This window comes from Cornus florida, unplaced genomic scaffold, assembly GCF_030987335.1.
Source record: "Cornus florida cultivar Cherokee Brave unplaced genomic scaffold, ASM3098733v1 CherokeeBrave_3.0.0_Hap2_Chr01, whole genome shotgun sequence".
In the NCBI taxonomy this organism is placed as follows: Eukaryota; Viridiplantae; Streptophyta; class Magnoliopsida; order Cornales; family Cornaceae; genus Cornus; species Cornus florida.
In genome coordinates this window covers 101,886,241-101,898,666 of record NW_026775571.1, presented here as the reverse complement: position 1 = coordinate 101,898,666, position 12,426 = coordinate 101,886,241, and the positions used below count along the sequence as shown (strand labels likewise).

Here is a 12,426-nt window from a genome sequence, read left to right as displayed (position 1 = left end):
TATCCCGGTAATCCTTAGATTGCCTATGTCATAGTGTTTTGTTGAATAAATCTTATATTTTTGTAATACTTATTTCATAAGCTTTCCGTGCATATATTATTTGCAATATTTAGAAATACGATTTGTAGATATGAAATTTTGAGGTTCAAGCAAATTGGAATTTACATTAAAAAAAAAGGTATTTTAGTCAAAGTATCCACTCTTGAGAGGGATTCTTTGATAGAAAATTAGAGAAGGAGATTTATTGAAAAAGGCTCCAAGTAGAGGGGGTTCTATACATTGCCCACGAAACTATTACGAGTTCTTATATTTGTGAAGTATTTTTATTTACATATTGAACAATTATTTATTTATTTATTATTATTATTTTTGTCTCCCATTGAACAATTCATACTTATCAATGTTAGTTGGATTTTTTAAATTTTAATTTAAATTTTTTTTACATTATGCCCGAAATTCCGACTCCGCCCCTGTGCATAACAAAAGTTACAAAACTCTTTTTTAAACACCGTGCTATATGAGTATGTTTTAACGAATTTCAATATTTTTTACTATTGAATTTCAATATTTTTTACTATATGAGTATCTTGCTATGCATGTACACTTGTATTATATATATAAGAATTCTAATAGCAAAGAGATTGAACTAAAAGAGTTCGATAGAGAGGATCAATTTGGTAGGTCTGCAGATTTTGTGATATAGTTTAAGAAGGATACTAATACTGCAATTAATAATTCTAATTTAATAATACAGAAATTATATATATAAAATATAAAGACCCCAAGTACGTACTAGGTATATATAAAAATTATAAAATATAAATATATACACCCCTGACGTACAAGTTGTTTTCAGATTATACTTCGAACACTGTATTCATGAGGTTAGAGCTTCAGTGAATGACCATGTCCATGGTCCCCTAGATATTCACGTTTTCGGCGTCTCTCCAATTTCCGAAATTGTAAGTTCTGTAACTTTGATTTGGAGAAGATTTACTATTTTTTCTTTCAATTTCATTAATCAGTGTGAATCTGAAGTATTTTCACATGATGTTGAGATGAATTTTGGGTGATTTGTAAGTATTGATTTTTCATGAACATTTATTGTTTTTGTGGAAAACATCTTCGCAATGGTTGTTTAGTTCTGTTTATGCATTGAAATATATCTCTATGATGTGCTAACTATTATTTTAGTTTCTTACCCTTTTAATTGATTAATTTATAGTAATACCCTAGACATTTGTTAGAAAGATCTTTGTTAGATTTTATTAGAATGTTGGCGGAGTACTCCAGTGCATGATTGTTTCAGGTTGTGAATTATGAAGCTAATTAGTGTTTGGATTTTTATTTTTTAATTTTTTTTTCTTTCAAAAATACAGTATTGTTTTCTGATCTAGAAGATGCTATGATTAGGCGATTTCAAATTGTTCTACTATTGGCATTTGAAGTTAGGATTGAAGGATACTTGTAATTCAACTGCTCTTGCTTCTATTCCTTTAAAAAGTTGGGTTTTTGTTTGGTTTTCCTTTCCCTTTTTGGATAGTTTAGCGCACATACCCAACTCAGACACACACAATTGTGTGTGAAGATGATGTGATACCATTTTAGCTAAAACCTTGATGGTATTCACATTGAGGGTGGGCCTTGGCGCAATGGTAAGATTGCTCAATTGTGACCTGGAGGTCACGGGTTCAGATAAGGCTTAATGCTGCATACATCTGATCCTCCCTAGACCCCACAATGGTGGAAGCCTCGTGCACTAGGATAACCCTAATCCTCAGTGGTATTCACATTAGGTTTACAGGTTGAGTACTTGAGCTGTAAGAAGGTTCCAAAATGTGGCTGTGGTCTTTGTGCTTATAAATTTTTTTGCACCTTGTCCAAAAAGATGCCTATATGCAATTTTGTAAATCAAGAATCCAATAAAAATATGTGCCTTAATGCTTCTTAGTGGATTTGTTGAAATGACAATAAATATGGATTCTAAAGTAAATCAGTAAAAATAAAAGAACTATTCATTCAAGTAAATCAGTAAATCATGATTATTAGTAATTATACACATAAGTTACTATCATCTAATATACGTAATCAGTAATAAATTATAGGTACAAACTTCACACAATTGTATATAAAATTATCAATACTATACTATGTAGTGTAAAATCCATCATTATACTAGTTGTTTATAACTATTTATACAAATATCAAAAGAAAAAGAAGAATTAATTATACAAAGAAAAATTAAATAAACTAGAAAAATTAAATTAAATTGAAAAAAAGAAAAAAATCAATAAAAATTTTAATAAAAATCCAAAATTTAAATTTTATTGAAAACTGCAACATTTATAACCTATAACGCTCGCGCGCACACACACACACACACAAAATCATTCAACATGATTGTCTGAATGGTAGAAACTTACTTCTTTGAAGAAAATTCAATATAATTGAGAAAATATGAGTTTGGAAGTTATTGAGAAAATCCCAAGAACAAGACTTAGAATTTATAAGTCTTACGTTTTACACTTCTTTTGTGTTTAGCATTTATATCTAAGTGAAAAACCAAAAATGAGAAACAAACTGATTATTTGAAGTATTTGATGGCTTTGTTAAGTTTTAGATGAATCTCAAGTTTTGTGGGGTAGATCTAGCCTCTAGACTTTTTGGAGTGTGTAGAAGTTAACCGGGAAAAAAATCAGAAAAGAATGAAAAGTTTGTAGTTCTATGATTCCAGGCTCTTCTGACCATTGCAGAGCTGTAATTGCCGAGTTTGTGGCAAAAACAATTAGCACCCAGATATCAGTGAGACTTTCTGGCTGCTGAGTCCACTACAATTCCATTGAGTCACACTTTGACGGTCAAGTCTTGAAAATTTAGTTATACCTCAATCAAATTGCATTCTTGTCTTATGATGATTGGCTGTGTTTATCTTACATAATGGATCTCCTTGGAGCATCATTTCATAGCTATATTTGCTCACAAAATTGCTTAGAAGTAAAAAAAAAATGGCGGAATCATACAATCTTGAGAGAAACAGAGTCTATATAGGTCAGACTTATTTTAATCCCCTGCAATTCATAAAATAGTTATATCCGTAACAACTAAATTATTCAGTTTTCCCCCCATTTTCTTTTTAATGAAATTCCTAACATGGAACTAAGTTTGGTTGGTTTTACCTCAAACATTAGCATCAAGTTAGGCTTCATAAGTTTATTTAATTAAAGTATATGCATAGTTGCAAACAGCACATTTGAGTAAAAAAAAAAAAAAATCATTTCCATGGAGAGTCTTGTGTTTGGATTAGTTGATCTAGCCTGGTCTGCAGTAGTTAAAAGTTTCTAAGTTTCCATATATTTGAGTCTTTTTCCTAATAAGTGTGTCAGAAGCCCAATGTCTATATGTACTTGCTCAATCTTTATATTCAACAGAGTTAATTTGAGATTTGAAAGTAACTTTGAAGCTTTGTATGACGTGTTACTAAATCTTTCCGTAGGAGTTTTAAGAATTGCTGTTCTCAGGTTACTATATGTTGCCACAGAACAGCTATATGATATTCTCAATACTTGACCCTACCAAGCTCTAAATCCCTATGTCATTCTCAAAACTATTCCTTACTAAGAAGCTCTAATAAATCCTAGGCCTTTCCCTTAGTTTTTGCTGTCTATTTAAACACACTAACACCATACTTGGTTGCTGCCTAGAACTGCAACCTGTTGCATTTTAAACCAAGCCAAAATCACAACCGCTCTCATCCACAAAGCTTACTGATCTCTCCAACATATAAAACTTTTAAACTAACAAGCTTCCTGAAACAAAAACCCACTGCAAAGTCATGCATAGGAAGTTTTATTCTGAGTCTCCTACAGCTGTCTTACATCATGATCAATGCGATAGATAGTGATTATTGAGGGAATTTTTGTAGATTTTACACGGCTAAGATGTTTAAAGGATCATCAATATTGGATTTAATTATGAGCGTTTCTGTGTTGCATTTGACTTCGTTCAGGAGGTGCACTATTAAATTGAATTTAGTGACAACTAGCAAATTTTCAGCCGACATGTTATGCCCTAGAGTCTGTTATCTCAATGTTCTGCCTACTTTATTCTGTCCTGTCATTTCTACCATTTTTTTGACATTCTTTTTGTTTCACCTTGAGTCTCTTCCATTACAATACTAGCTCTACTCTTCAGGCATTGAAAGCAAAAAAACACCTGTTGCAGTTAGCTATGCCTCGATGGGTGGTATCAAGGGTACCACTCATTCCCCCCCCCCCCCCCCCCCATCGCGCGCGCGGGAGTCTTCATACTTGATGGAGTGAATTCTACTCTATGCTCTGACATTTAATGGTCAAGGGTGGCCTTCTGTACAACAACAATGGTTGTCCTTGGGCATCCATAAATAAATACACACACACACACACACACACACACACATGTATATTTATAGGAGCATTTTTTTCCTTTCTCCTTTTCTTTTGGGTAGACCATAGTCATGTAAACTATTGAGTTTGTTTAATTATTTGTACCTTGAGGCGATTCTTGAGCATTTACCTTGTTGACGCTGCACTTGCTTTGAAGGAATTTAGCTGTTTCATTCATGTTATATATATATATATATATATATTTAGACAGGTGATACTGCTCTAGGAACTTACATCTCACCTGTTCATTTTATACCTAATTGAGAGAATTGCATGGCTGCAGGTGTCTATCACTCTTTGAGTTGGAAGTGAACAAATAAATATTTGTTCTTTTATTCCCTGGGAGTGTTGTTGTTCGTTTTCAGTATGGATTTTAATGGTAATGGTATAACATGGGCTGGGATATTCCAAAAGATTGAAAATCTTTTCATGGAGGTGGATGATATGGTATCTGAGGTAGTGCTTCTATGTGTACCTATTTTCTGCTTTAGACTCCTGTGATGTCGTTATTCTAAATGTTTGTTTGGTATTCTACTGATTCTATTATTCCCTTCCAACCCCCCTCCTCCTCTTCTGAAATGGTAAATGATCCGTTTATCATGTTATTGTGGGCGTTTTGAATTTTGACTCTGATAATCTGATACTTGGGTTTTAATTTGTAAACTTTTGCATGTGGCCTACCCCACTTTCCCATGGTCCTCAAATTCGTTCAGAACTCATCATAAAATCTTTCTCCGAAATTTATCCAACTACTCAAATTTCTGCTTTTTTAAATTTTTTTTATTGTATAATATTTCATTTTCCTAAAATGATAAAACAACAGAGTTCAAGCCCCAAATTTTATGATTATTTATTTTCATAATCAAGTAATTGCAAGTCTTGTCTAGGTGCCTGTGGATGATGGATCAGTTGGTCATGTTATTGTAATCTGATTGACCTTCAAATTTATTTAAGTGCCTGTGGCAAATCTGATCATGCTGAGCTTTTTGTTAAACCATGCTCTTTTTAAATGAGCATTGTGTTGCTTATTCTGCCTCCATCTTTTGAATAGTTGCCTTACTACTACTTAGCTACATTCATAAATAATTGCTCCTGAAACTGCTAAGAAGTCTTATAACATTAATCGCCTAACTGCACAGGAAATAGTTTATATATATATATATATATATATATTTTTTTCCAGACGCACAGGAAAAAGTTAACTATGTTGAAACTTGAAAACCAGTTTCTGACTCTGGGTGCTGATGTTAAACAGTTATGTTCAGATTTTTTGCATGATATGTTCCCTCCAATTTTAGTAGATTCCATGAAAGGAGCAGTTTCTGATCTGTCTCTAGAAGAAAATAAAATTACCGAACTTGCAGCCCATGAAAGCTCAGAGGAATTTGTTGAAAAAGATTCTAAAAAGGGGCTTTGGAATGTAAATTCTTTGCCCCATTCATGGATGCATGTTGATTCATCTTTGGAGCAAAATACTGAGATTGGGAAGGGAAATTCTGTTGAAGAGATATGTTCCTATGAGATTCCAGAATTAGTTGCTCATGCAGAGAAGGATTCAAGCATCGTGTTATTGTGTCATGAAGTCCACCAATCCAATCAAGAAGAAAAATGGGATGGTCAGATCAAATTGTTAACTCCAAGTTCATTTGAAGGGTGCAACTCTTCCCTTGAAGAAGGAAGAAGTCGTAACATTGTGAATGCCACAACTAATATTACGACTGCCCTTACATTGGCCAGTTCTGCTCTTTTGGTCGGTTCCATTGAATGTGAAGTTCCAGAGAGTGGACTGACTTCTCCTAGTGATTTCTTGTCAGCTGTATCGAGGGGTAGGTATTCCATTAACTTATTTGTTTTTTTATTTTTATTTCTTGTCTATTTTTCTCTATATCTTTCTTTCACTTCACTTTATTTCACTTTCACTTTCTATAAAATTTTCTGTCTAACCAAACGGAGCCTACATTTCTGGTATAAATCTGTGATAAAAGTACTCTGGGACTGGGATTGAGCTGTTTGATGTATATATAGTATATGTATCTAGCTTTAATATTACTACCAAATTGTAATTCATTCTCTTTAGCAAACAGATAGGAAAATCTGGTTGCTCATTTTTCTAGGTCTGCTTTTTGTTCGAAAATAATCCATTTCCTTGTTCCTATACTTCTATATTCCAGGTGATGAATAAGTATTCTGTTGTTAAATATGTTAGTTCAAATGTTCCAGAAGCTAAAGACTTGTTAGCTCTCTGGTTTCTTCCTTAAAAAGTAAAATAAAAATCCCAATAAATTATCTCCTCCTTCGGTATTATGTTATGGAAAAATCGGATTATACAGATACAGAAGAGGAAGATGATCATGTTATTAAACCAGGCATAGAAACATTTTCACCATATAATGGACTGAAGCTTGAAGATAGTTGCATTTTCGTGGATAGAAGTGAAATGTGTTCAATTCCTCCCAAAGCAGCAATTCCTCAGTCTCACAAGGTGCGCCTCTGTCTTCCTTCATCTTCATATTCTGGTTGCTTTGGTCCCTTAAGAAAGTCTGAAGTTGCATAAACAATGTTGTTTAAACTACGACTTTCACCTGCATGGAATTAAACTAATATATCTTTATCCTTTTACTTTCAGAAAAATTTTCGGCAGGCTGTTACTTCAAAATTGAAGTTAGCAAGAAAGCAGCAGGATCGCGATCAACAAGCATCTCGTTATGCAGGTCAAAGTCGAAACAGTAAAGAAAGTTTTGCACCATCCACACTCATTGTAAAGTTGGAGTCGTCGGATAATGATTTTTGTGAATCGGAGTGGGAGATCATCTAGATAAATTAACTTTTTAGCGAGTCTCTTGTTCAAGGTTTGTCAGAGAGTCTGAAGTTATAAGGCACTCCTTAAATGTGAAAAGACACAATGAGGTAGAGGGAAAGGCTGGCAAGAATTTTTGCATTAGCAGGAAAATATAATAATAAATTTAGCATGAATTGATGCAAAACACATAGTTTCTCTGAAGCCCTATCAATAATATGTTCTTGTTTTTGTTGAGCATGATAGTTTCTCTGAAGCCCTATTAACAATATGTTCTTGTTTTTGTTGAGCATACCAAAATGTATGATTTGTTATTGAAATTTGGGAACCCATAATTAACAAATTGACAAGGCAACAGAAAAAATATGATATGAGAATTTTTTGAGGCAGTTTACTATAGAAATTGACGAAGACGTTCACGAATGAACAAGAGGACAACTCTGAATTCATAAAGTTGAGAGAAATTTTTAAGGTAATAGAAAATGACAAATGAACAAAAGAGTAAAAAATTACAGAGAAGATGTATTATTGATAATTAAATTGGTTATTACATATATTCATATTAGGGAAACCTTTAAGTATAGGAAACTAAAAAAAAAAAAACCTAGCATAAGGAAACTAAAATTACAAGGAAATTAAAAGTGAACATGACAAATGCTTTCCAGCATCCAAAGGGTTAGTTTGGAACGTTTGGTATATATGAGGAACATAAATTTAAATCTAATTCTAAGAAGAGAGTTCAAGCAAATCTAAATTTGAATGACAATAGTACTCAAGATTGGTTTCGACATTCAAGCAAGCAATAGTAGCGAGCTATTCAAATTTTTTTTTTTAAAAAAACATTGTTAAATTATTATTATTATTATTTTTTACCAAATAACCCTTCAATTTGTTTTTGAAATTTTACTATTTTGCCTTTATTTATACCATACGCAAAAGGACATTTTATTTATTTATTTAATTATTTAATGTTTCTATAATCTCCACAAAGGACACACGCCTTTATTTATTTATCATCGGAGGGTCGATTTCAGCTAAACACCCAACTCAAACAGGGTCACATGTCAGAGAGCTGTAATTCTCGCCAATTCTCATGGCTCGTGAAATCATGTTTCCCAAATCCACAACAAGACATCCACCACAACCACCGTGTGGTCACCACCTCACTCCACAGTACCACCGCCGGTAAAGCGTCGACGGAGGACCAATCTATCTCTTCCCTCCCCCACGACCTCCTCCTCGAATGCCTATCTAGGGTTGCACATTCTTCCCTCTTTTCCATCTCCCTCGTCTGTCGCCGCTGGGCCCATCTCCTCCACTCCTCCGATTTCTACCAACTCCGACGTTGCCACGGCCGTCTCCGCCACACTGTCTTCGCCGTCGCCGTCACTGATTCCGCCCTCCACACCGCCAGTCACCGTATCGGCCACGATGCCTCCTGGAAAATGGCTTCCTTTACTGCGGAAGATGTGCTTTGCTTTCACCATTTGTTTTCCCACGCACGCCTATCGGCGATTGGCCGTCACATTTATATCATCGGCCGAACCGCAATGCTCCGGTGCGATACTTGGACCGGAACCGTGACTGCGAGATCGGGAATGATCTTCCCTAGGAAGAAGTTCGCCGCCGCCGTTGTGTACGGGAAAATATACGTCTCCGGCGGAGCTTCCCGGTCGTCGGCCGTGGAAGAATACGATCCGGAGACGGACACGTGGCTAACAGTGGCCGACGCGCCGAGGAGGCGCTACGGCTGCATTGGCGCATCGGTTGATGGCGTGTTCTATGTGATCGGAGGGCTGAAGATTGGCTCGTCGGGAAACGAAAACTCACGCGCCGCTGGGGCGGAGGCGCATGTGTACGCAAGCTCAATGGATTTGTACGACGTGGAAGCGCGTGGGTGGCTCAGGAGTCGATCGGTGCCGGGTGGCGGTTGCGTGGTGGCGGCGTGCGCTGCGGAGGGACACATATACGTGCTGGCGAGCCATGCTGTGGAGCTGTCGTTTTGGAGGTTCGGCGCGCGTAAGAAGAGTGGTGGGGGTGGGTTTGGGGAGTGGTGTAGAGTGAAGTCTCCACCACTGCCGGCGCAGTTTAGACTGGACAGTACAGTTCGGTTCAGCTGTGTTGGGGTTGGGGACAAGGTGGCGCTGGTACAGGTGATGGGTTGCATCGATGACTTGTTGAGGAGGGGTGGGAGGAGCACCAGAGGGTTGAAAGAAGGATTGGTTTTGGTGTACGATTGCGCCGCCGGAGAGTGGAGTAGAGAGGCGGATCTCCCGGAGGTGATTCGACGCGCCGCCTGCGTTTCTGTTGAGTGCTAACATGCGCTTCGAGTAGTCCAATGCACCTTTGTCTCGACTGTTTGTGGACGTGTTTTGAAAATTGATTCGCGTTTTGACGCGCGAGGGTATTAATTATTAAAGTAATTACAAGTTGGGCCAAATCGAAGGGTATAATTGGTATTTAGGGTAATTATTGGAAGTTGAGAAGATAAAAGCGCCGTATATCTAGAGAATGGATTGTGATCTGTGTATTGTCACTGATGATATGTGGGCCCTACACGTGGGCGATAGATTTGTATGGTTCTTTGCCTCATTTGGAACAGATTAAGTTTCTAAAGTTTTATTATTCAGATTTTGACTTTGGGCTACTTGTATAATTGTATTGGACTAACTTAATCTAAAATTATTAAGTTAATCTATAAAAAAAAAAATCTGCAGATCTCCAGTGTTCTTGTCCTTTTACTTTCAGTTTCAGATGCTTTCACGTTGTGAAATTAAACTATTATATATGTAGATATGTGTGAAAAAATTAAAGTAGAATCAATCACGTGTGAAAATAACTATTATATATAAGGACAAAAATCACTCAGACTGCCAATATAAGGGTAAATTGCGTTGACACCCGGTCACTCAGATGGGTTCCGGAGATTTAATGTCACTTAGAATAGTTTTTTTTTTTTTTTTTTCAAAGGCAAGAAAATCTTTCATAAGATGAAATTAAATATGAATACAATCCATATAAATTTTCTCTTTTATGAAAGTTGGGAAAAAATTAGAAAAACATATAGTTTCTCTTCTCTGCATAGCATACTGGGCAAGACAATGAGCCAAAACATTTGCCTGTCTCTTCACCCAACCAATCTTCCATCGATCATGTAGTTTTATATAAGCCTGAATATCTCCCCAAATAGCTTCAATGTCAACTGAAACTTTTGATGAATTAATCACCAAACTACAATCTCCTTCAATCTCCACTTCTATTAATTCCCACGCTTGAGCCCACTTTAAGGCTAATCTTGCAGACATGGCTTTAGCTACTAATGCAGAAGCCACGTTTGGGAAGAAATGGATCACCGCCTTTAAAACCTTACCCCTACAATCACGCAGAACTAAGCCAGTAGCAGCATCTTTGGTCTGATCTCTATAGGCAGTATCAAAATTTAGCTTAAATCCATTTTCTGTAGGAGCTTTCCATCGCACAACATTAGATTGAGAGGAACGGCTTATCCTAGCTTCATGGCCGCCTTTAATAACCTCTTGATACTCATTCCAATGGTGAAACGCTAACTACATTAGAGCCCTCTCCCCAATCTCTTTCTGCTCATAATAAAATCTATTTCTACTCTTCCATAAATACCAGCAAACATAGACAATTAAGCTCAAATATAAATCCCTGTCCTTTGCCTTTTCCCACAATTTCATTAGACCACAAAACCACTGCACCCATGTATTATTATGGAAACAATTAGGATTCAATTTGATAGGGCAAAATTTCCACACTTTAACATCATAAGGGCATCTCAATATCACATGCTCAATAGATTCACTATCCAAACCACACCTCAAACAAATATTAGATTCCACAACTTGACGCTTCTTTAGATCTTCCAAAACTGGGACAATCCTATAAACACAACTCCAAATAAAGTAATTCAATTTCTCCTTCACCTTAAGCTTCCATACTTTGTCCCAAAATCCATTAACAATTGCACATCCATTAATTCTTCTCTCATATCCCAACGATCTAGTAGCTCTTTGCAACCACTCAACGGCAACCCTGTATGCAAACTTCATCGTAAAACTTCCATCATTTGAGAAGTGCCATACTTTTTTTATCCTCGACAGTAGTTTCACTTAATGGAATTGACAAAATTTTCGCAGACTCTTTTTAAGAAAAAAACTGAGAAATAAGTACAAAATCCCAAGATTTTAAATAAGGATCCACCAAGTCCTGAATTGTGCGCATAATACACCCCGTAGGATAAGGTGAAGAAATTTTAAAACCTGAAGCATTTGGAATCCATGGATCAGTCCATACCTGCACTGCATTCCCTATACCTACTCGCCACCTCAGGCCTCTCTGCACAACCTCTCTGGATGAACATATGCTTTTCCAAGCCCAACTTGAATTACCTCTTATTCTGGCCTCTAAAAAAGAATTGTGAGGATAATACTTTCCTTTGTAAATTCTTGAGAGTAGACTACCATCCTCCACCGCTAGCCGCCATCCTTGTTTAGCTAAAAGTGCAATATTAAAAGCTTTGAGATCTCTAAAACCCAAGCCACCCTCTTGCTTATTCTTACACAACTGTTCCCATTTTAACCAGCACAAGTTCCGTCCTTTCTTAGACCCAGACCTAGACCACCAAAAGTGCATAACTTTACTACTCAAACTTTTGTAAACTCCTACAGGAAGCCTGAAACAACTCATGGTATACGTAGGAAGGGCTTGAAAAACAGACTTAATAAGAGTTGGCTTCCCAGCACTAGAAAAGAAACAATCTTTCCACCCTTTTATCTTGTCAACCATTTTGTCTTCAAGATATTTGAAAATCTGTTTTTTGGGTCGACCAATCTCAGCTGGCAGCCCCAAATACCTGTCAAACCTTCCCCCTATGATAACTCCCAACCTTCTACTCAAATCTTCCCTCTCATCAACCGGGACATTAGCACTAAAAATAATGGACGATTTTGAGTAATTGATTTATTGTCCTGTTAGTATCTCATACCTGATCAGCAACTGTTTCAATACATTTAATTCCCTGTCATTTGCTCTACAAAACACCAAAGAATCATCAGCAAATAGCAAATGAAATACAGTTGGCCCTTTATTCATTCGAATCTCAGAGAAGTGTCCATCAGCCGTTGCCTTATTAATTAACTTGGTAAGTCCCTCTGCACATAATAGGAATAAGTAAGGTGATAAAGG

The 12,426-nt window shown here is 36.4% G+C and overlaps 2 protein-coding genes across 3 annotated transcripts; both read left to right on the top strand.

Annotated features, from left to right (window-relative positions):
• Positions 1-829: 829 nt before the first annotated feature.
• On the top strand, positions 830-7,452 carry LOC132309798 (uncharacterized). 2 transcript variants are annotated; one of them, XM_059808074.1, is made up of 5 exons: positions 830-962; positions 4,705-4,877; positions 5,677-6,247; positions 6,752-6,903; positions 7,048-7,452. In XM_059808074.1, the coding sequence occupies exons 2-5, from the start codon at positions 4,788-4,790 to the stop codon at positions 7,234-7,236; spliced, it is 1,002 nt and encodes a 333-aa protein (XP_059664057.1). In that variant the 5' UTR covers positions 830-962; positions 4,705-4,787; the 3' UTR covers positions 7,237-7,452. The 2 variants fall into 2 exon arrangements, with proteins under 2 accessions (XP_059664057.1, XP_059664062.1); XM_059808079.1 differs by lacking the exon at positions 830-962 and having other exon boundaries at positions 4,815-4,877; positions 5,687-6,247.
• Positions 7,453-8,230: 778 nt separating this feature from the next.
• On the top strand, positions 8,231-9,847 carry LOC132309788 (F-box/kelch-repeat protein At5g26960). The gene has a single exon (XM_059808066.1). The coding sequence runs from the start codon at positions 8,280-8,282 to the stop codon at positions 9,534-9,536; it is 1,257 nt and encodes a 418-aa protein (XP_059664049.1). The 5' UTR covers positions 8,231-8,279; the 3' UTR covers positions 9,537-9,847.
• The last annotated feature ends 2,579 nt before the right edge of the window (positions 9,848-12,426 follow it).

What these genes read in the sequence shown, in the direction of transcription:
- LOC132309788 (XM_059808066.1), top strand. Translation starts at nt 8,280, where the DNA reads ATGTCAGAGAGCTGTAATTCTCGCCAATTCTCATGGCTCGTGAAATCA.
- LOC132309798 (XM_059808074.1), top strand. Translation starts at nt 4,788, where the DNA reads ATGGATTTTAATGGTAATGGTATAACATGGGCTGGGATATTCCAAAAG. An exon ending in TGGATGATATGGTATCTGAG is followed by an intron (nt 4,878 to 5,676) that starts GTAGTGCTTCTA and finishes GATGTTAAACAG; the next exon opens with TTATGTTCAGATTTTTTGCA. An exon ending in CAATTCCTCAGTCTCACAAG is followed by an intron (nt 6,904 to 7,047) that starts GTGCGCCTCTGT and finishes TTTTACTTTCAG; the next exon opens with AAAAATTTTCGGCAGGCTGT.